Source organism: Dasypus novemcinctus, chromosome 15 (genome assembly GCF_030445035.2).
Source record: "Dasypus novemcinctus isolate mDasNov1 chromosome 15, mDasNov1.1.hap2, whole genome shotgun sequence".
Classification (NCBI taxonomy): domain Eukaryota; kingdom Metazoa; phylum Chordata; class Mammalia; order Cingulata; family Dasypodidae; genus Dasypus; species Dasypus novemcinctus.
The window spans coordinates 19,907,019-19,930,138 of NC_080687.1; the positions used below are offsets into that span (position 1 = coordinate 19,907,019).

Genomic DNA, 23,120 nt, shown 5'->3' on the forward strand with positions numbered 1-23,120 from the left:
AAACAATCAGAAATTAGAGTTTAAAAAAGCATTTATATAAAAAGAAAAAAAATCATTTATAATACCTCCAAAAAAACAAACACTTAGGAATAAAATTCACGATATATAAGACCTGTACACTGAAACTAGAAAACACTGCTGACAGAAATTAACAAAGACCTAAATAGAGAGATCTACCTAGTAAATAGATTGGCAGACTCAATATTGTAAAGATTTCAGTTTTCTCCATATTAATCAATACACCCACCATAATCAAAATCAAAATCCCACCAGGCTTATTTGTAGAAATTGGCAGATTCTGAACTTCAAATGGACTGCTAAAACACCTTTGAAAATGAATAAAGTTGGACAGCTAATACTACCTGATTTCAGTTACGACTGATTTTTTACAAAGAATGAACATATGTACACAAAAATGTCAGTAATACTTTTTTGGGGTGATAGAATTATAGGAGTTTATATGTTCATCTTTGTATTTTTTTATATTTTCCACAATTTTAATAATGCAACTATTTATGTAATCAGAGAAAAGACAGTCTAAAAAATGTATGCCTTTTTAGTGGAAATAATTGTGCATCTGAAATGTAGATTTAGTCTGGTTAATGAACATAGTCTTTAAACACAAGACACCAGAAAAACTAGTCTGCTTGTGAGTGAAATATTCAAATGGCAAAATGTACTTTTAACCTTTTTTTTAACTTTAGAAATGGAACATTATTTCAAATTAAACGTAACAAAATTTGTTTGCATAATTTAATATGACAGCCACAAAACACAACAATGAGGACAAAATAGAATTGGAAGAGTATCTGCATTGCAAGAGAAACAGCAATAATTTTTCAAAATACTGCAATTATAATTTTGCTCTATATTTGGAAAATGTTAGTCATGTGGCTTTTAGAAATACCCCTTCTCTTTCCTATAACTGGATAACATCTTTCTAGGCAACAGACACCTGAAAACAAAATAAAAATTCAGCAACCAATAAACATAAACACTTGTTGACAATGGGACTTATTTTTAAAGGGCTCCTGTTCTTGTTTGGGCAACCATAGTGAGACATAAGGATTTATATTATTTTCTTCATTATTGACCCTAAAGAGAAAATTGAGTGGTTTATTTAAACTATAAAAACAACCAGGCAATTATAGAGACAAAATGCCATCCTAATCAAAGAAAATCCTGCATTTATGTCTCAATGAATATTCTAGCAAATTCTACTTTTTACCATATTTGGATCCTTACCTGATAGAGCTCTTCGAGGTTGTATTTAATGGAGGTACTACTTTGTATGGCTTTCACAGCCTCATGAAGCTTCTGCCATGTATCCTGCGTGTAATTATCAGGCAATTTAGGTCTGTCTGTAAATCCAGATACAAAGTCAGTGGAGAAAGGCCTCCATGTTAATCGTCATAACATCTCTTAAAATGTTCTACAGGTTAAGTATTTAAAATAAAAGACACATTGGTAGGAGCATAAATACTGAATTTTCTAAATACAAAATAATGCATTTATAAATTTCTTGGATTAGAAACTATGCAACATAATATCTTTGTTTTGCCAAATATATTTACTACTGGTACTTAGGTAGGACAGATACACGAAGACAATTTATAAATCTGACAGCTTTTCTTTTACTAAAAAGGTTGATTTTAGAAATACATAAACATGAAACAGTTAAGCTCTACACAATATTTTTAATGATTTATTCAATGCTAGGAAGAAGGTGAAGAATATGCTTATAACTAATTGCATATGCTTGCATCAAAGATGATTACTTTGAGAGATTATCTGCTAAAGCTGGTAAAAGGTGAAGTAACATAAAGTAGAAGAGCCTCAGTATTTGCTATTTATTGATTCAGCCGTGCGATCAACATCTTAACTATTTGACCTAACTCATGATTTTTATCAATTGCAGAGAAATATTGCTACAAATAAAACTTGACACTTTAAATTACAGAATAAACCGCCAATATATTTAGTCAGGTAAAGTTTTAAAAGCCCATGTTTTACACACTTAAGAAAGGATAATCCTTATTTCTGAAGGATTTTTCGTCGCGAGGCGGACAATAATGTTTAACTACGGCAGAGTTGTGGATATGTGCCCTGCAAGATGAGGAGGTAAAATGCCGACTCATTGTGTCTTTTACTCCCTTAGAAAATTAACGTATTGTCCTACAATCCTTGAATAATATATATTAAAAAAAAAACCTTCCCCCATTCCCGGAAAGGTGTGCAGGATCCAAGACTGCCTCGGAGCTGGACCAAAGTGAGAGTCAAGTTTGAAAGTGATTTCATGAAAAGCCACAGAGTGATTGCACCGAAACCCAGCAAGCACTCGACGGAAAGCTAGGGGATTGGCCTGGTAAGAGGCAGAGGACAGCCGGGAGCGGACTCCGAAAAACCCCGACCACCCTCCCCTCAGCCCCTCCCGGCAAAACCCGGCGCTGGCGAGGTCGGCGCAGGTCAGCGCGGCGCGTGCGCGGGGCGGGCGGCCCGCGCCCCTTCCCCATTGGCCGTCGCCGCCCACAGTTGCCCGCCGCGCGGCCCAACACGCCGGGCTGGCCCGCGGGGGGCGCAGGAAACCGCTCTCGCCGCCCCTTCCTCCCGCGCCGAGCGCCGCCTCGAGCCCCCGGCAGCCTCGGCTGGGCGCGTCGGCCTGGCTGCCGGGTCCCCAAGGGCCCCGGGACGCGGCGCGGGGCCAGGTCCGGCCCAAGACCATTTCGGCGTCGCTCCCCCTCCCCCACGGCCAGGCGCGATCGCCCTCCGGCACCTACCTCGGAAATTTTTGATCACCAATTTCTTCGAGCCGCTGCCGCCCCCAGGTTTCGTGGTGACGGCGGCGGCGGCTGCGAGGGAAGCAGGTTTCGTGAGGCCATTGGTGTGTCCAACGAGAGCCGAAAAGTTCCCCTTCTTGGGGGTCTCGTCTGCCATGTCTACTGCCGAGAAAACAAACCGGTGGCGGCCGCTCCGCCCCACCCCCACCCTCGGCCTGTCCCCTCCTCCAGTGGCGGCCCGAGCCGCGCTTCCTCCTCCTCCTTCCCCCGCGGCCTGGTCTCCCCGCCTCCCTCTCCGCCCCCGCCCGGTGCCCGGGCCCCCTCCGGAGGGGAGAACTAGGCCTCGCCGGCTGGCGAGAAGCGCAAGCCGCCTCGGGGTGTCTCCTTCTGGAGCGCGCTCCGGGGGAGTCCGTGAGGAGATGGGAGGGGAGCCACTCCTCTCGGCCCTCGTCAGCCCTCCCTTCTTTCCCAGATAAAAGTAATCTCAGCGCCCACACGGCCGCCGAGCTGGAAACCTGCGCCCCTGCGGTGTAAACACTGCCGCCGGCCGGAGCCGGAATCCGGCCTCCTCTCCGCCCCCACCGGCGGCCTCAACTTTCCTAGGCCCGCCCCCTCCCCTCGGCCCGGCTGCTCGGGACTCCGCCTCGGGAAGGCAGAGTCGGAAACTAAAAGGGGCCGGGCCCGCGTCGGGCAGCACGAGCCGCCGGGGCCGCCGTCCGCCGGGGCCCAGCCCGGTCTTCCACGAGCTTCCCCTCAACCGCCAACTCCCCTGCCCCTGCTATTGTTCTCGGGTCCTTCTCCCCCGCCGCCCGCCCCCATGGCTCAGGTGCCCTCAACTCGGGGCCGACTTTTAGGGTCCCTCGCCGTCTGGAGCGCTTTAACTGGATGTGGCGTTTTGCACACGAAAGCTTTGGTGCCCTGAGGATGAGGGGCTCTGGGGCGATCGAACACCCGAGAGACCCCCTGAACCCCCGCGTTTCGGGCCCCGGGGAGGCTCTCGGAGCGGGGGTGGGGGCAACGGCCGCTGCACGGCGCGTGCGCGTCCCGGACGCCCAAGTACCAGAGCAGGGGAATGGACTAGGGGATTCCGAAAGGTCTGAACACGGCCGATTTTTTTTTTTTTTTTAATATGCAACGGTCGTGGTGTTGAGCGAAGTGGAAAGAAAACTACATTAGGACGTGGCCCTCCGCCACGAAATCCCAAACCGGCTCAGCGCCCAGGGGACGTCCCGTGAAACTCCTCCCGCTATCCCTTCGTCCCGGGTGGAACCATATGAAAAACGAGGACCTGAGGACACTTTTCAGTCTTCCTCAACCCCCTTTTTTTTCCCTCTGTCCCTCCCGGCTGGCACCCTGAAACCCTAGCGCGTTGTCAATCCACCCTGGCTCCGGCAGGAATTTTCCCTCAGGAGCGAACAGCTAGGGGAAGGCGTGACCGGACCACCTGGGAGGGCTTCGGCCGGGAGACGGACCACGGGCCGGAAGTGACGCCAGCTCGCCAGCGGAACTGGGTACTCCGCTTGTATTGCTGGAAACCCACGGAGGGGTGAGATCGTTGCTGGATCTTGCTGCGGACTCGGCGTTCTGCTTCCATGGCACACATCACCATTAACCAATACTTGCAGCAGGTAATTTCTTGGATGGGGAGTGCTTTGATAGTTGGCCCCTCGGCCAGAGTCGCCGTTATGTCCCATCTTTTACCTTGTGCTCTTGAGGTCTATTTCTTCCCTTTGCTTCATTGCTCCTTTCACTGATCGGTGGGCAAGAGGATTTAAAGCAGGAATTGAAATTGTAGAGTCCATGCAATAGAGGAAAAACGACAGGACTGGGATTCAGGGCATCTGCTTGCTTGTCATCGTAGCCAGTCAGTTCGCTGAATATTTTTTAGCCCTTGTCTGCAAAATGGAAGTTTATAATTTAAGTAGATACCACTCATTGTATTTACTGAAGATTCAGGGATAAACCAAATTGTCGCGGCTTTCAATTTAGGGACGGAAGTGGGTGGGATGGGGGTGGAGAGGGTCTGTGTGTGCGTGGATGGATTCTAGTGCATCATGATGGGTGTGTAAGCCATGCTAAGAAGTTTGGGGAGTCTTAACCAGTGTCTTGATTTAGTCAGATTTTTGTTTAGATCACCTTTAAAGAGCCCTTTTAAAGCAGGCAACTTTGTTTATAGAGTACCTTTTTACATATTTCATTCGTGTCATTAAAATACATAATTATACCAAGTAAAAGGGGGAAAAGATTTAAGGATAAACACATCTGGATCTGGATACACATATAACTCAGCTGGCAAAAGTTTGAGAGTTTATTATAGTGAAGCCTACTAGATATAGCCCATATCCTGCCATGGACATCATCCAATGTAGTTTACACAGGCTTTGGAGAGAGTCCCTTATTCCAGTAAGTCAGTTAAGGTGAGCCTGGTAAGAGATTCCACCGTGTGGAAAACCAGAGCTCAATATAAAAGTTTGGGTTAAAGATCTAAATCAGAATCCTTAATGTACAGTTGGTGGGAAAAGACCATGAGAAGGGATAGGATGATCCAGGAAAAAAGTGGGTAGGGAAATGGGCCCAGGATAGAATTCGGTGAAGAAGCTTGTGTTTAGCTGCCAATGCAATATACTAGAAATGGGTTGGCTGTTAAAGTGGGATTTTATTAGGTTCAGAGTATACAGTTCTGAAATTGTGAAAATGTCCAAATCAGGGCATAATCAGAGATGATGTCTCACTGAAGATTGCCTGTTTGCAATTCTGGACTCCTGCCATGTGGCAAAGCACAGTTTTAGCTCTGCCTGTCTCTGCCTTCTCCTCCAGGTAAACACTTTTTCTGCTAGAAGATGCACAGCTCTAGGCAGTCAGGCATATGGCACCTGTCTCCTCTGGTGCTCATCTCTTTCAGCTTCAGGCTGCTCATCTGTGGCATCCTTTCTCCTGGGTTCTTCTCTAAACTCCTGGGTATCTTCTCATTGCAGTGCTGTTTTTAGTCCTTTGTTTATAAAAGACTGCCAGAAAGAGGATTAGGACCCATCCTGGGTCTCACAATCTTAACTGAACCAATCTAATCAAAATATCTCAACTGAAACTAACCAAAACAGTAGGTTTACATGCACAGGAATGGGTTAGGTTAAAACCAAAATTTTCTGGGGTCCACAAAAGACTCAAACCAGCACAGTGCTCATGCCCTAATCTCTACTAAAGTCAGGTGTGACAGGTTGTTGCTGGGTAGACCCCAGAAGATTATGTACTTAGAGCTAATTTATTCTTGTGTGTGTGTGTAAACCTATTATGTTACTTAGTTAAGGGCATAATTAGATTAGATTGCATTACCCAGGGTGGGTCTTAATCCTCTAACTGAATTCCTTTATAAATGGAATAAAAAGCCACAGATAACAGGAAAAAACTGCAGGATGGAGAGAAGCCTTCAGAAGTTAAAATCAATGAACTGGGAGAGAGAAAAGCCACAGACAAGAGGAACCCAGACACTGAAGGTAACAAGACCTGGAAGAGAGGGGAATGGATACTGCCATGTGCCTAATGCCATAGTTGCCGCTTAGGGATGAATGGGTCTCCTGATGATGTCTTGGTTTGGACATTTTCATGCACAATGTTGTGCATTCATCACAACAAAAAATTTTAAAGCAATTTCATTACTATAAAAAGAAAAACTCCACATCCGTTAGCTGTCTCTTCTTAATCCCTCTATTGTTCCCCAACCTTATATAGCAATTAGTGTGATTCCATGTTCATAAATTGATTTATATTTACATTTTGTATAAATGGAATCATACAATATGTAGTACTTTGTGTTTCTTTTACTTAACATAATTTGTTTTGTGGCCTGATACTAACATTTTCTAACATTAACATACCTTTGTTCAGTTCAAAGAACACTTTTATATATGCCATATTACCCATATTCATATTTCACATGAGGTTTCACTATGCTTTATGTCCCATGTTACATTTTTTAGCTTTCCTTCTAATAATATATATTACCTTAGACTTTCCCTTTCAACCAGTCATACCCATATAATAGCACTCTAGTTATAACACCATGTTGTGCTTTCACCTTTTCAATTCATTTGCAAAGATTAAAAAACAACCTTTTAATCAATTCTGTACACGTTAACCCTCAGCTTTCCATTCTCTACCTTCATTCTATTTTCTGATGACCCATATTCTAGTTATTAACTCCATGAGCTTGCATAATATATTTAGTTCATAATAGCACAATCATATACTATTTGTTGTTCTGCATCTGGCTTGCTTCACTCATCATAATGTCCTATAGGTAAATCCATGCTGTTACATGTTAATGACTTCATTTCTTCTTACAGCTGTATAATATTCCATCGTGTATATATACCACAACTTGTTTATCTTCTTTGGTTGATGGACATCTGGGTTGTTTCCATCTTTTGACAATCATGAATAATGCTGCTGTGAACATTGGTATGCAGATGTCTGTTTGTGTCACTGCTTTCAGTTCTGCTGGGTATATACCCGGTAGTGGTGTTGCCAAGTCACGTGGCAAATCTGTATTCAACTTCTTTAGAAACTGCCAAACAGCCAGTGGCAGTACCATTCTCCATTCCCATGAACAGTGAAAAGCTTTCCTATCTCTCCATCCCCTCTATAACACTTTTAGTTTTCTGTCTTTTTTTTTTTTTTAAAGATTTATTTATTTAATTCCCCCTCCCCCTCCCCCGGTTGTCTGTTCTCTGTGTCTATTTGTTGCGTCTTGTTGCTTTGTCCGCTTCTGTTGTCAGTGGCAAGGGAAGTGTGGGCGGCGCCATTTCTGGGCAGGCTGCACTTTCTTTCGCGCTGGGTGGCTCTCCTTACAGGGCGCACTCCTTGCGCGTGGGGCTCCCCTACGCGGGGGACACCCCTGCGTGGCACAGCACTCCTTGCGCGCATCAGCACTGCGCATGGGCCAGCTCTACATGGGTCAAGGAGGCCTGGGGTTTGAACCGCGGACCTCCCATGTGGTAGACGGACGCCCTAACCACTGGGCCAAGTCCGTTTCCCGAGTTTTCTGTCTTTTTAATAGTGACCATTCTAATAGGTGTGAAATTATATCTCCATATAACTTTTGTTTTATGTTTCCCTAATTGCTAGTGATGTTGAACATTTTTTCATTTGATTTTTCACCATTTGTATATCTTCTTTGGATGAATGTCTATTCAAGGCTTTTGCCATTTTTTTTTTTTAATTGGGTCGTTTGTCTTTTTATTGTTGAGTTGTAGCATCTCTTTATATATCCTGGATATTAAGCCCTCATTGGTTATGTGATTTCTAAATATTTTCTCCCATTGGTTTGGCTGCTTTTTTACCCTTTGACACAGTCCTTTGAATTACAAAGTGTTTTAATTTTGAGGAGGTATCATTTATCTATGTTTTCTTTGTTGCGTGTGCTTTGAGTGTAAGATCCAAGAAACCATCTACCACAAGATCTTGAAGATGTTTCCCTGCATTTTCTTGTAGTAGTTTTATGGTCCTGGCTTTTGTATTTAAGCCTTTGATCCATTTTCAGTTGATTCTTGTGTACAGAGTAAGATAGGGGACCTCCCTTATTCTTTTGGTTATAAATACCCAGTTCTCCCAGCACCATTTTTTTTTAACATGTTAAAACATGGACTTGGTTGGTTTGTCAAAAACCAGGTGGCTGTACAGGTGAGTGTCAGTTCTAGTCCACTGATCAATGTGTCTATCTTTATGCCAATACCATGCTGTTTTTACCACTATACCTTTGTAGTATGTTTCAGGGTCAGGCAGTGAAAGTCCTCCCACATGACTCATCTTTTTTAGAATGCTTTTGGCTATTCGAGTGCACTTTCCCTTCCAAATAAATTTGGTAATTGTATTTTCTATTTCTTTAAAGTAGGCTGTTGGAATTTTGATTGGTATTGCATTGAATCTATAAATTAGTTTTGGTAGATTGACATGTTCATAATATTTAGTCTTCCAATCCATGAACAGAGAATGTCTTTCCATTTGTTTAGGTCTTCTTTGATTTCTTTTAGCAATGTTTTAGTTTTCTGCATATAGGTCCTGTATGTCATTGGTTAAATTTATGCCTAGTATTTGAGTCTTTTTTTTTTTTTTTGCTATTGTAGGTGGAATTTTTTTTTCCTGATTGCCTTCTCAGATTGTTCAATAGTAGTATACTGAAATATTAGTGATTTTTGCATGATGATCTTTGTATCCTGCCACTTTACTGAACAAGTTTCTTAGCTCAAATAGCTTTGTCATAGACATTTCAGATTTCTAAATACAGTATTATGTCATCTGTGAATAGTGAGAGTTTTACTACCTCTTTTCCTATTTGGATGTCTTTTGTTTTATTTTTTTTCTTGTCTACTTGCTCTAGATAGAATTTCTAGCATAATATTGAATAACAGTGGTGACAGTGGGCATCCTTGTCTTGTTCCTGATCTTCAAGAGAGAGCTTTCAATCTTTTTTTCAACAAATCAATTTTATTGGTACATATTAATAAGGATACAGTTCATCCAAAATGTACCATCTTTCCCCATCGAGTACCATCTTGGCTGTGGGTTTTTCATATATGCCTTTTATCAGATTGAGGAATTTTCCTTCTGTTCCTCTCTTTCTGTAAGTTTTTATCAAGAAAGGATGCTGGATTTTGTTAAATGCCTTCCCTGCATTGAACAAGATGAGCATGTGTTTTTTTTCCATTCAATTTCTTAATGTGTTTTATTATGTAATGGATTTGTGTTCAATGGCCTTTGCATACCAGGAATAAATCCCACTTACTCGTGATATATAAGTCTTTTTAATAAGCTGTTGGATTCTATTTGCAAGTATTTTGTTGAAAATTTTGCATCTCTGTTCATTAGAGAGATTGGTATCTAATTTTCTTATTGTTGTTCTATTTTTCTTTTTTTTTTGGTTTTTTGTTTTTAATAAATTTATTGAAATATATAACCCACACACAAACATACATAAACAATAAGTGTACAGTAATAGTTGTGAATTTAGAAAACAAACATATGTAACATCATAAAGGATTCTCATAACTCACCCTACCACCAACACCTTACATTGTTGTTGTTGTTTTTTTGGGGGTGGGTTTACATTGTGGTTTATATTTTAGACTATACAATTTTCTAAATTTTTAGTTATCTTATGTTTTACACTATGATTTACATTTTAGCCTGTCAGACCCTATATATTTTTGGTGTAATTTAACATGTCTTATATCCATCCTTGGGTAATCTTGTGGAACACTTCTGTTGCCCACACAGTTACATGGTTCCATCTATTCAATACCTCTTTCCCCCTCCCCTTAGGGCCCAAAGTGACAATCAATCTTCATTGCTTGAAGGGCCATGTTCAGAGATACTTGCAACAGTGTTGAGGGCTTGACATGCTCAACTGCCCTAATGCACTGAGAGCCACCATTTCTCTCGAGAGATACAGTTTCCTCTATTTGAGAACATCAGTCCTCCCCAGGATGTGGGTATACCTTCACTCTCATTATATGGGTCTCTATCCAATGATATAACCCACTATGGCAAAATGAGCTGTTGTTGTTGTTAAACCTTTTTACTAGTGATTAAAGAGCATTGTCAGTGGCGGACTTGGCCCAGTGTTAGGGCGTCCGTCTACCACATGGGAGGTCCGCGGTTCAAACCCCGGGCCTCCTTGACCCGTGTGGAGCTGGCCCATGCACAGTGCTGATGCGCGCAAGGAGTGCCCTGCCACGCAGGGGTGTCCCCCGCGTAGGGGAGCCCCACGCACAAGGAGTGCGCCCTTTAAGGAGAGCCGCCCAGTGCAAAAGAAAGTGCAGCCTGCCCAGAAATGGCGCCGTACACACGGAGAACAGACACAACAAGATGACGCAGCGAAAAGAAACACAGATTCCTGTGCTGCTGACAACAGCAGAAGCGGACAAAGAAGACACAGCAAATAGACACAGAGAACAGACAACCGGGGTGGGGAGGAAGGGGAGAGAAATAAATAAAAATAAATAATAAAAAAAAAAGTGCATTGTCAAAATACTCCTACTAATCAAAGTATTTTCCCCCAACCCTCCCTATTATTATTATCTTTATATCATTTGTATGTAAACATACACAAACAAGTGTATAGTAAAAATTGTGAACTTGAAAAGCATACATGCATAACATCATACAGGGGTCCCATACATAAGCCCTACACCAATACCTTGCATTGTCGTGAGATGTTCGTTACAAATTATGAAAGAATATTGTCAAAATCTTACTACTAATCATAGTCCTTATCTTACATTTAGTGTGTTTTTCCCCCAACCTGCCCTATTATTATTTTTTAAATATGTTTTTTTTGACAGAAGTTGTAAACTTTTAAAACAATCACGTACATATGCAGAATTCCCAAACAACACCCCTCTATCAAGACACCGTACTGTGGTTTGTTACAGATAAGATAATATCATCTGATTATTACTACTTCTGTAGTATACATTTGGCTCACATTTTCTATACTACCCCATTATCAACACAGTACATCTTTGGCATAGATGTGAGAATATTATATTATTACTGCTAAACACAGTCCATAGGTCATTCCAGTTTATTTTTCCCATGTGTTCCCAACACCCTGCAGTAGTGATGCATTTACATACCTAGACTATCCTTTTCAGCCACATCTCCATTTGTAAACTAGCTATTACTCACTATTGTTACCATCCATTCTATCCGTTTCCACACTTTTACAGTAAAGCTAATTAAAACTTCTACATACATTAAATATCAATAGTCCATCTCAGTCCTTCTCTTATCTCCGTTAATAATTCACCACCTACCACCAGGTCTTGAAGATATTTCCCAATAATTTCTTGTAGAAGTTTTATGGTTCTTTTATTTTTAGGCTTTTGATCCACTTTGAGTTAATTTTTGGATAAGGTGTGAGGTAGAGGTCCTCTTTCCTTCTTTTGGCTATGGATATCCAGTTCTTTCAGCACCATTTTGCTGAATGGACTGTTCGGCCCTAGCTGTGTGAGTTTGACAGGCTAGTCAAAAATCACTTGACCATATATGTGAGGGTCTGTTTCTGAGTCATTGGTTTGGTTCCATTGGTCTATATGTGTCTGTCTTTATGCCAGTACCATGCTGGTTTTACCAGTCTAGCTTGGTAGTATGATGTAATGTCTGGAGATGAGGGTTCACTTTTCCTTTTATGATGTTTCTGGGTATTTGGGACCCCTTACCCTTCCAAATAAATTTGATAATTGTGTTTTCAATTTTCTTTTTTTTTTTAAATGCTGGTGGAATTTTTATCAGGGTTGCATTGAATCTGTATATCAATTTGAGTAGAATTGACATCTTAATGATATTTAGTCTTCCAATCCATTGAGCATGGAATGTTCTTCCAGTTATTTAGGACTTTTTTGATTTCTTTTAACATTAGGTTGCAGTTTTCTGAATTCAAGTGCTTTACATCATTAAGTTTATTGCAACTTGGGTTTTATCTGTCATATTTTATTTTCACCACTCTTTTGACACTTTCAATTACTTTTATTGATATAATCTTTATTTCTAGACTCTCTTCCAGTCCTCTCCTGTCTTTTCTTTCAGGCTCTAGCATACCCTCTAGTATTTCCTGAAAATATGGTCTCTTGCTTAGGAATTCTCTGTTTCTGTTTATCTGTGAATATTCTAATTTTGCCCTCATTTTTGAAAGACAGTCTTGCTGGATATAAAATTCTTGGCTGAAACTTTTCTCCTATAGTATCTTAAATATATTAGACCACTGTCTTCTTGCCTCCATGGTTTCTGGGTATCCCTTATATGTTATGCATTGCTTTTCTTTTGCTGTTCTCAGAATTCTCTGCTTGTCTTTGGCATTTGACATTCTGATTAGTATGTGTCTTGGAGTTCATCTATTCAGATTTTTTTGAATGGGAGTATGTTGTGCTTCTTGGACATAGATATCTATGTCCTTCAATAGGGTTGGGAAATGTTCTACCATTATTTCTTTAAATATCCCTTCTGCCCCTTTTCCCTTCCCTTCTCCTTCTGGGACACCTATGAAACGTATGTTTGCACATCTCTTGCTGTCATTTAGTTCCCTGAGACCTTGATCAATTTTTTCCATTCTTTTCTTCGTCTGTTCTTTCGTATGTTCACTTTTAGAGGCCATTTCTTCAGTCCTTTCTTTGGCCTCCTCAAATCTGCTGTTATATGATTCCAATGTTTTTTTTTTTTTTAAAGATTCACTTTTTATTTATTTCTCTCCCCTCACCCCCCCGTTGTTTGCTCTCTGTGTCCACTCGCTGTGTGCTCTTCTGTGACTGCTTCTGTCCTTATCAGTGGCCCTGAGAATCTGTTTCTTTCTGTTGCGTCATCTTGCTGTGTCAGCTCTCCGTGTGTGCGGCGCCATTCTTGGGCAGGCTGCACTTTCTTTCATGCTGGGCGGCTCTCCTTACGGTGTGCACTCCTTGCACGTGGGGCTCCCCTATGCGAGGGACACCCCTGTGTGGCAGGGCACTCCTTGCACACATCAGCATTGTGCATGGGCCAGCTCCACACGGGTCAAGGAGGCCCAGGGTTTGAACTGCAGACCTCCCATGTGGTAGGCGGACGCCCTATCCATTGGGCCAAGTCTGCTTCCCATTCTCTTACTTTTCACCAGGAGGTCCCAGGGATTGAACCCGGGTCCTCCCATATGGTAGGCAGAGGCCTTATCACTTGAGCCATATCTGCTTCCCTTAATATCCTCTTATGAACCTTTTCATTTCTGTGTAGTCAGTCATACTTCTCCCCTTTCATTCTTGTTTTATTTATTTGCATCTTCTCTCTTTTATTTTTTGTTAATATTAGCTTAAGGTGTGTCAGTTTTATTGATCTTATTAAAGATCCAACTTTTGGTGTTTTTTTTTTTGTTCTCAATTTCATTTATTTCTGCTCTAATTTTTATTATTTCTTTCAGCTTCTGCTTGCTTTGGGTTTGGTTTGCTATTCTTTTTCTAGCTTTCAGTTTGGTTAGGTCTTTTATTTTAGTTCTTTTTCTTTTATAATGTATGAGCTTAGGGCTATAAATTTCCTTCTCAGGGTTTATGGGACACAGCAGATCAAATCTGTTGGCCAAAGGCTAACCTCACTCTCCCTTTTCCTGGGGCAGGGTATCTCATCAGCCACCTTTGTCTGTAGCAGCTGACCTGAGGCTTCATGAGGCCTTGAGATTATGTATGAAATCTAAAAAGAGACTATGTTTGTAAACTGGTCTGTTCCTCTGGGTGTGATCTCCCTGGATTGTATTAGATTCAGTTGAGATAGCTGTGATTAAATTATGTTATGACTGGGGCTTTGATTCAACCATGTCAGTAGGGTGGAACTCAGGGTTGAGTCTCTGCTCCCTTAGTGGGCGATGTAAATGGACACTTAAGAAAACACAAAGAAGAAGATACAAAAGAAAAAGAGAGAGAGAACTTTGCCAGTTTTGAACCTGGAGGGGGGTGAAATGAGTCATTTGCCTGATAGTTTACAGCTTACCTTGTGAAGAGAACAGAGCAGCTGAGAAGCCTTGAGAGATAAGCCCTATGCTCGCCTATAGCTGGGTTTAGAAGAAACTGGGCCCATGGAGCTTTAAGAGGAAGAAGGAAGAAGAGACCAGGAGAGATTGCCTGCCATCTTGCTTCAACAGAGTTCGGTGAGGAAGTAAAGTAACCTTGAGTTGGGCTCTTTAGGGCCTTGTAACTGTAACCTTCTACTTCCAAATAAATAACCTTTATAAAAGCCAACAGATTGCTGTTACTTTGCATCAGCACCCATTTGGCTGACTAACTGGAGAATTCAAAATTGTGTACTTGTAGGATAGGGGAAGGTTGCTGTCAGCTGCAGATGTGGATTCTACTCACAGTCTTTCCATTGAGATATTTTTCCTGTGCCCCTCTCTCTTCTTGGTGCTGTTGATCCTTCCCCTAGTGTCCTAAACCCTGGAACAATTTTCCCAGGCCATTTGCCTGTCTGCTAGCTATTTTTCTGGGAGAGAAGAGAGTCCCAATCTTTACAATCAGCCATGTTCCTGGTAGTCTTTTAGACTTTTTTTTTACTTCAATGGTGTCAGTAGTAGTGTTCCCCTTTTCATATCTGATTTTCATTATTTTTATCCTCTCTTCCCCTCCCCCCATCATTTTAGCTAAGAGTTTGTCAATTTTACTGATCTTTTCAATGAACCAACTTTTGGTTTTGTTGGTTATCTCTTTTTTTGTTGTTCTCTATTTCATTTATCTCTGCTCTAATCTTTATTTCCTTCCTTTTGCTTGCTTTTGGGTTTAATTTGCTCTTCTATTGCTATTTCTTCTTGTTTGGAGGTTAGGTCTCTGGTTTGAAGTATTTCTTTTTTAATGTAAGAATTTAGAGCTATAGGGAAGCAGGCATGGCTCAACTGATAGAGCATCTGTCTACCATATGGAGGGTCCAGGGTTCGATCCCCAGGGCCTCCTGACCTGTGTGATGAGCTGGCTCACATGCAGTGCTGCCGCATGCAAACAGTGCCATGCCATGCAGGGGTGCCCCTGCATAGGGTGCCCCACATGTAAGGAGTGCACCCCATAAGGAGCGCCACTCTGCGTGAAAAAAGCTCAGCCTGCCCAAGAGTGGCGCAGTACACATGGAAAGCTGATGCAGCAAGATGACGCAACAAAAAAAAGAGATGCGGTTTCCTAGTGCTGCCAGATAATGCAAACGGATGCAGAAGAACACACAGAAATGGACACAGAGAGCAGACAATGGAGGGGGGGTAGTGGGAGGGGGAAAGAAATAATAAATCTTTTTTTAAAAGAATTTAGAGCTATAAATTTGCCTCCCAGTACTGCCTGTGCTGCATCCTGTAAATTTTGGTATATTGTATTTTCATTTGCCTCAAGATATTTCCTAATTTCCCATTGGTTCTTTAAAAGTACGTTGTTCTCTCCCCTCCACTTTCCCCCACCCCTCTTGTTGTTTGAGTTCATTGTCAGCTCTCTGTGTCTGTTTATTGTGTGTGCTTTCTGTGTCTGCTTGTCTTCTTTTTAGGAGGCACTGGAACTGAACCCAGGGCCTCCCATGTGGGTGGGAGGCGCCCAGTCACTTGAGTCACATCTGTTCCCTCCTCATTGTATCTCCTTGTGTCTTCTCGCTGCATCAGCTCGCTGTCTTGCTTGTCTTCTTTAGTAGGCACCAGGAACTGAACTCAGGACCTCCCTTGTGGGAGGTGAGTGCCCAACTGCTTGAGCCACATCTGTTCCCTATCCCTCTGTTATTGACCCTTAATGTTGATACAGTCCTCCATGGTTTTTGATAAGAAATCAGCACTCAATCTAATTGGGACTCTCTTGTATATAACATGTTGCCTTTTCCTTGCAGCTTTCAGAACTCTCTCCTTGTCCTTTGCATTTAATAATGTGATCAATATATAATGTGGTATATTTTCTTTATGTATACCCTGTTTGGAGTTGTCTGGGCTTCTTGAATGTGTATGCTCATGCCTTTTTCTAAGTTTAGGAAGTTTTCTTTAATTATTTCTTTGAGATTCCTTTTGCCTAATTCTTTCTTTTCCTTTTGTGATCCCTTCAATGTTATTTGGTACACTTGGTGATGACCCAGAGGTATCCTAGGCTGTTTTTATTTATTTCTTTTTTGCTGTTTATAATTCTTTTTTTCTTTCTGCTCCTCAGTCTGACTTATTTCAATTTTCCTGTCTTGAGCTCTTTCATTATTTCTTTCGCCAACTCTAATTTGTTGTTGAAACACTCTTGGAAATTTTTCATTTCAGTTACTGTGGTCTTCAACTCCAGTACTTCTGTTGGTTTCCTTTTAAAAATTTCTCTTTACTAAAATTTTCATAGTGCTTTCCTGATACCCATTGTTTTCCTGATAACCTTTATTAGTTCTTTCTCTGTATTTACCTTCATGTTCTTGAGAATTTTTAAGATCTTTTCTTTTAGTCTTTGTTTTGTATGTTCTTGTTCTGGTCTTCTTTGTTGATGTTTTCTGGATTTTTATCCTCTTCCTATGCATGGACTATCATTTTCTGTTTCTTTGTCTTGTACTCTTTTTATTTTGCACACTGTACATTTTAATATTTTAAAATGTTAACTGTCATTTATTTCCTGAGATGTCTGTTTCTTAATTTGGTAGCCATTTGGTGATAAGACAGTTTTTTTGTGAGTGTCAGCCCTCCTATCAGAAAGTTCTGCCCAGGATGAATGCAGTGTGCAGGGTCCTCCCTGACTCTTCTTGGCCTGGGCGTGTGCTTCTTTGTTTTGAGTTCCCCTGTTTACAGTAGTTTGAATACACTCTCCATTTCCTAAGAGATAGACTCTTTATTTCCTAGGAGACAGACCTCCCTCTCCTGGCATTTATTTATTTATTTATTTATTTAGTCAGTCAGTCAGTTAGTACATATATACCAGGGGCTGGGAATTGAACCCAGGACCTTGCATGTGGGAAGCCAGTGCGCAACCACTGGGCCACATCAGCTTCCCTGAGTTGTTTTTCTCATTTGCTTTGCTTGTTTTTCATTCCTGTTTTTTCAGGAAGCACCAGGAATCAAATCTGGGACCTCTGCGTGGGAGGCAGGAGCTCAATCGCTTGAGCCACTTTGGGGTCCCTCTCCTGGGTATTTAAAGCAGGCAAGCCTTTGCCCCAGACTGTCTCCCTCTATAGTTTCTTATACTCCATTTGTTGTCTCAAGCTGCTTTCGTATGGAGGGCATTTTCTAGGGATGGGTTGGGGGAAGGGCACACCCGAGAGGAGTTTCCCAAGTCAGTCTTTCCTAGCTGAAATAGGGCCAGGTACCCATGAAGGAGGCACAGACCTTTTCCAAAGTGCTCTGGGATGGAAATCAAGAAGGGCACCAGGAATTTCTTCCACACTTCCCCAAAGCTGGGCTTGCTCAGCAAATGCAGTCCTTCAACTAACTGTCCCCCTCCACCTTGAGGATGAACACTTCTGGGATGGGCTGGAATAACGGCCACCTTTAGAGGTGGGCTCCCAGCAATCTGAATTTGCTAATCAGTGATCAGCTGTGCCCACCCAGTCTTGGAGAAGAGGATATTTATATCCCTTTCTGCCACCAGCAAGCTAGCCAGAGACTGGACCCCAAGGAGGCCTGTCATGGGAATGGGGGGTAAGAGAGCCATTTACTAGTCTTTACTGAGGTCTACCAGCTTCTTCCTCCTGCTCATCCCTGAATACTGTACAGTGTTCTTCTCATTTCCAGAGTTTCAATATCATTACCAGCATTTCCTGCCTGTTTAATACTGTTCTGGTGGAAGGACTGAGTTCCAGAGGCTCTGTCATCTTCCCACAAGACTCCTGCAAATAATTCTTTATCTTGTCTTGTTAGTTTTATCTCCTAAGTCTCTCTTCTAACCATCTCTTCTTTGTTGTCTAGACTATTGCAATAGCTTTTTATGTAATTTCCCTGATTCTTATCTGATTCTTCTACACTGCCCATTCTCAATAAAGCAGAGCACAGAGGAAAGCATAGGCTTTAAAGGCTAAGACTTCAGCTCAAATCCTGGCTAAACCATTTTTACTATTTCTGGGACTTTGGACTAGTTATTTAACTCCTCTGAAACACCATCTATAAATAGAGTTCATATGAATTGTGAGAACTAAATGAGACCAGAAATGTGCAAGGCTTGGAACACCATATGTACTCAGTAAATGATAGGTTTGTTATTTTATTAGATTTGAGCATCTGCCTCTATTACTTAAAACTTCATTGGCTATTTCCTATAGGAGACATTCCAAATAGCTAAGCATATTATCTGGTCTGTACTTATCTGTTTAGCTTTATCTCTTAACACTGCCTCACTTATCTGTTACCTTAACCATAAAGACTTATTTGACACTTTTGGTATGTACCACTTATACCAAGGTCTGTCTTGTCTTTCACTCTCCTTCCTTCCTCCCTCCCTGTGACAGTTTGAGATTATTTTTGTGAATCCCAAAAAGAGAAAGATTATGTTTATAAATGATCTATTCTGGGTGCCATATCCTTTGATTATAATGGATTCAGTTAAGGGGCCCTTCATTAAATTACCTGTTAAGATTAGGGCTTTGCCAGAAGGTATGGCTCTGGTTGAGTTGCCGCCCCCTTAAGTGGGCCAATATAAATGGACATCACTCAAGAAGACACACAGGAAGAGAGAGCTCTATCATTTTTGATCCTGGAGTCCCAGGCACAGATGAGGCATACACTTGATAGTTTGCAGCTGACCTTGGGAAGAGCACTGAGAATGATATAGAAGGCTCTGAAAGATACAAGCCCTATGCCAGGAGAGAGAGGAAGCCCTGAGACTCAAGCCCTATACCAGTCTGCAGCTGAGAGAAATGAGCCCAGAGGGGAAGGCTGAACCCTTGCAGAGATCAGCAACCATCTTGCGTCAACATGTGGCAGCTGACCTTGGTGAGAAAGTAACCTTAAGTCGGAACTCTTTAGGGCCTTGTAACTATATGCTTTTATCTCAAATAAATATCCTTTATAAAAACTAACAGATTTCTGGTACTTTGTATTGGCACCCCTTTGACAAACTCCTTTCCCTCCCTTCTTTCCGTTGTAAAACACACAAAGCTTATAATTTATCATTTTCAAGTATACAATTGAGTAACATTCACAGTGTTGTACAGCCATCATCACTAACTAGTTCCAGAACCTTCTCTCACTCTAAATGGAAATCCTGTACCCATTAAGCAGTAATTCCTCATTCCTCCCTCCCTATAACCCCTGGCAATCACTCATCTGTTTTCTGTCTCTATGGGTTTGCCTCATATTTCATATAAATGGAATCCTACAATATGTGACTATTTGTTTCTGTTCTTTCACTTGGCACAATGTTTTGAAGGTTCATTCATTTAATTTCATGTGTATTTCATGTTCACGTTGTAGCATGTGCATGTCATTCCTTTTTATGGCTGAATAATACTCCATTCTATGTGCAGTTTATCCATTTAAAAGCTGAGGGACATTTGGATCTTCCATCTTTTGGTTATTGTAAATAGTGCTGCCATGAACATTTCTGTACATATTTTTGTTTGAACTTGTTTTCATTTGTTTTGGGTATATACCCAGGGTTAGAATTTGTGGGTCGTATACATGGTAGTTTTGTCTTTACCTTATGGAAGAACTGCCAAGCTTTTTTTCCAAATGTAAGCAATGTATGAAGTTTTCATTTTGTCTACATCTTTGCCAGCACTTGTTATTTTCTGTTGTTTTTTTTAAATTATTTTTTTTATTGGGGCTATCCCAGTTTATATGAAGTAGCATCTCATTGTAGTACCATGATCTTTCTTGTCTCCTCTCTTTTGCACATTGTGTTCCCTTTATCAAGACTACCTCTTCTTTTCATTGGCGTGGCAAACCCCTTTAGGGGCTCAGCTCAGAGTTAGATGCTGTAATCGCCAAACTTCCATGGTTTTTCATGTTCTCATTCAAGGATTTATGAAATGAGAAAATTTGATTATTGAGAAGCAATTTGAGAGATTCATGACCTGTACTAATTGACATTTTGCCAAGACTTGAATTGGAATTTCATGTATTAGACTTTTGTGAAAAAGCCATTTGACTATTCAGCATTGCAGCCCCAACCTGGCTTGAAGCTCATTCATAGAGTATATAATAACACTTAGGAACTGTCAAATACTTTATTTCTTTGTGGAAAAAAAGTCCTTGAAAAGAAAGCATTATGCTAAAGACAAAAGTTGAGATATAAGAAAATGATGGTTCTGAGTCAGAAAAGGAAGTTTTTAGTGATTAAAGTGTAGACTCTGGGAAGCAGATGTGGCTCAACTGATAGAGCGTCTGCCTACCATATAGGAGGTCCAGGGCTTGAACCCAGGGCCTCCTGGCCCATGGGGTGACCTGGCCCATGCTGCTGTTTGCAAGGAGTGCCATGCCATGCAGGGGTGTCTGCATAGGGGAGCCCCATGTGCAAGGAGTGCCCCCGCAAGGAGAGCCACCCTGCGCGAGAAAAAGCACGGCCTGCCCAGGAGTGGCGCTGCACACATGGAGAGCTGATGCAGCAAGATGACGCAACTAAAACAGACATAGATTCCTGGTGCTGCCAAGAATGTAAGCAGACACAGAAGAACACACAGTGAATAGACACAGGAGAGCAGACAACGGGGTTGGGGGAGGGAAGTGAAGAGAAATAAATAAAATAAATCTTTAACAAAGAGTAGACTTTATGACTTGAGTAAGTCTCTACTGTGGTCTGAGTGGGAAAAATAAATCCCCACTCCCCCCCGGATGGCTCCCTCATCTGTTTGCTTGTTGTTTTTGATAGTTATTTGTGTTCTTTGTCTGCTTGTTGTTTTTGCTTTTCTGTTCATTGTTTGTTTTTTCTTTAGGAGGCACCGGGAACCAAGCCCGGGACCTCTGTGTGCGAGGTGGGCACCCAACTGCTTGAGCCACATCTGCTCCTAGAAAAATGATTTTTAAGTCCATTTCAGCAAATGTTCTAGCTGTTGCAAAAACTAATTTTTGTTATGTGTTAACAGAAGCAGTTATGTTAGTATCTACCTTTTTTTTAAATTAATTTTTGAAAAATATTACATTAAAAAAATATGAGGTCTCCATATACCCCCCACCCCCCTCACCCCACTACTCCCCCCATAGCAACATTCTCCTCCATCATCATGACACATTCATTGCATTTGGTGAATACATCTCTGAGCATCGCTGCATCTCATAGTCAATGGTCCACATCCTAGCCCACACTCTCCCACATTCCATTAGTATCTACCTGACTGAGCTCTTGTTATTAGCAGATACCATCCTAAGTACTTTACAATCTGTAATTCTCTTAACAAATCTTAGGGGTAAGTATTCTTAATTCCTAGAAAAACTGATGCTTAGCAATGTTAAGTAACTTCCTGAAATTTTACAGCTGTTTAGTGGTGGAACAAAAAATTTAACCTAAATTTCTTAGTTCTTGCTCCACATCACTGTGTTATACAGAGACAAAGGTCCTTATTATGCATGGCATAGTAAGCAGCATGAGAATCAGCATATTTGCACTGGTACTCTTTCACTCCAGGTCTCATAGAGATGATGCAGTAGGACCAGATGGTTGCTTGCATGTGCATCCAAGAGAGAAATACTGAACTTGGGGAATCCATCAGTTTTATAGCAATAAGTAAGCCCATAAACAACACTGAGTAATGACCCATGTAAAAGCAATTGGTGCCTTGCAGTCTTGGTATACCTAGCAAGATGTTAGAGCACAAGGGTCCCAAGAGGTTTGTCTCTCCCTATCATGGTTAAGATGTCTCCTCATCTATTGAACCTTATTGTTATTTAGCACTCTAGATTTGAACTAGTACATTCGTTTTCCAGAACTACTATAATAAACAAGAGTTTATTGGTTTACTGTTTAGAGGCTAGAAGACCAAAATCAAGGTATCTACAGGCCATGCCTTCTCCATAGTCTAGCTTTCAAGTGGTGGCTTGCTGGCAGTCAACCTCTGCCTCTGTCACATGGCAAACTGTCTCCTCAGGTCTCCTCCTGTGGCTTGTACTTCCCTGACCAAATTTCCTTAATTTCCCTTAATAGGATTCTAGTCATAATAGGACTAAGGCCTACCCTGATTCAGTTTGATCTTATCGTAAATAGAATCTTCCAAGATCCTGTTTACAAATGAGTTCACACCCACAGGATGGGAAGGTGAGGGGCTGGAGGGAGAGAGGTTAGAACTTGAACATGTCTGTGGGAGTCATGATGCAATCGACAACAGCCATCCAATTTCATTTCTTTTTCTTTCTTTTTTTTACAAATGAATTTTATTGGTATATATTAATAAAGAATACAATTCATCCAAAGTGTACAGTCAATGATATTTGGTATAATTACATAGTTGTGCATTCATCACCTCAATCATCATTAGAGCATTTTCATTATTTCAGTAATAATAATAAAAAACAATAAAATCTTCACCCCTTGATTACTCCTGCTTCCCCTGCTATACATAGCTGTCATTTTTGGCTTTTCTTGCACAATTACTTATTTATTAAGCTGTTTTATTGAGATATGTTCATATACCTTACGATCTATCCAAAGTGCATGATTGATGGCTTTTAGTATAATCACAATGTTGTGCATTCATCACCTCAAAAATTTTAGAACAATTTCATTATTCCAAAAAGAAAAACTCCAACACCTTCCTTAGAAATCCTTCCCCAAGCCTTAATAAATACTAATCTAACTTCATCATTATAAATTGATTTATATTTACATTTTACATAAATGGAATCTTGTAATATATAGTCCTTTGTGTCTGGTTTCTTTCAGTTAGCATAATGTCTTTTTTTCTCTGATATTAACATCTTGTAGTATTAACATACATTTG

The 23,120-nt window shown here is 41.2% G+C and overlaps 2 protein-coding genes across 3 annotated transcripts in view; one reads left to right on the forward strand and one right to left on the reverse strand.

Moving 5' to 3' along the window:
• CUL4A (cullin 4A) overlaps window positions 1-2,934 on the reverse strand; it is a 73,570-nt gene extending 70,636 nt beyond the window's left edge. Inside the window, exons 1-2 of the mRNA XM_058276384.2 lie at window positions 2,778-2,934; window positions 1,246-1,361 (exon numbers count right to left, since the gene is read on the reverse strand). Coding sequence (XP_058132367.1) covers window positions 1,246-1,361; window positions 2,778-2,934 — 273 coding nt within the window. The remainder of the gene's footprint in view (window positions 1-1,245; window positions 1,362-2,777) is intronic.
• Window positions 2,935-3,349: 415 nt separating this feature from the next.
• PCID2 (PCI domain containing 2) overlaps window positions 3,350-23,120 on the forward strand; it is a 92,550-nt gene continuing 72,779 nt past the window's right edge. Inside the window, exons 1-2 of one of the 2 annotated variants that reach the window (XM_023586657.3) lie at window positions 3,903-4,405; window positions 6,161-6,268. In XM_023586657.3, coding sequence (XP_023442425.1) covers window positions 4,370-4,405; window positions 6,161-6,268 — 144 coding nt within the window. In that variant the 5' untranslated portion in view covers window positions 3,903-4,369. Of the gene's footprint in view, window positions 4,406-6,160; window positions 6,269-23,120 lie in introns of both variants that reach the window. The other variant, XM_058276385.2, reaches the window with a different exon arrangement.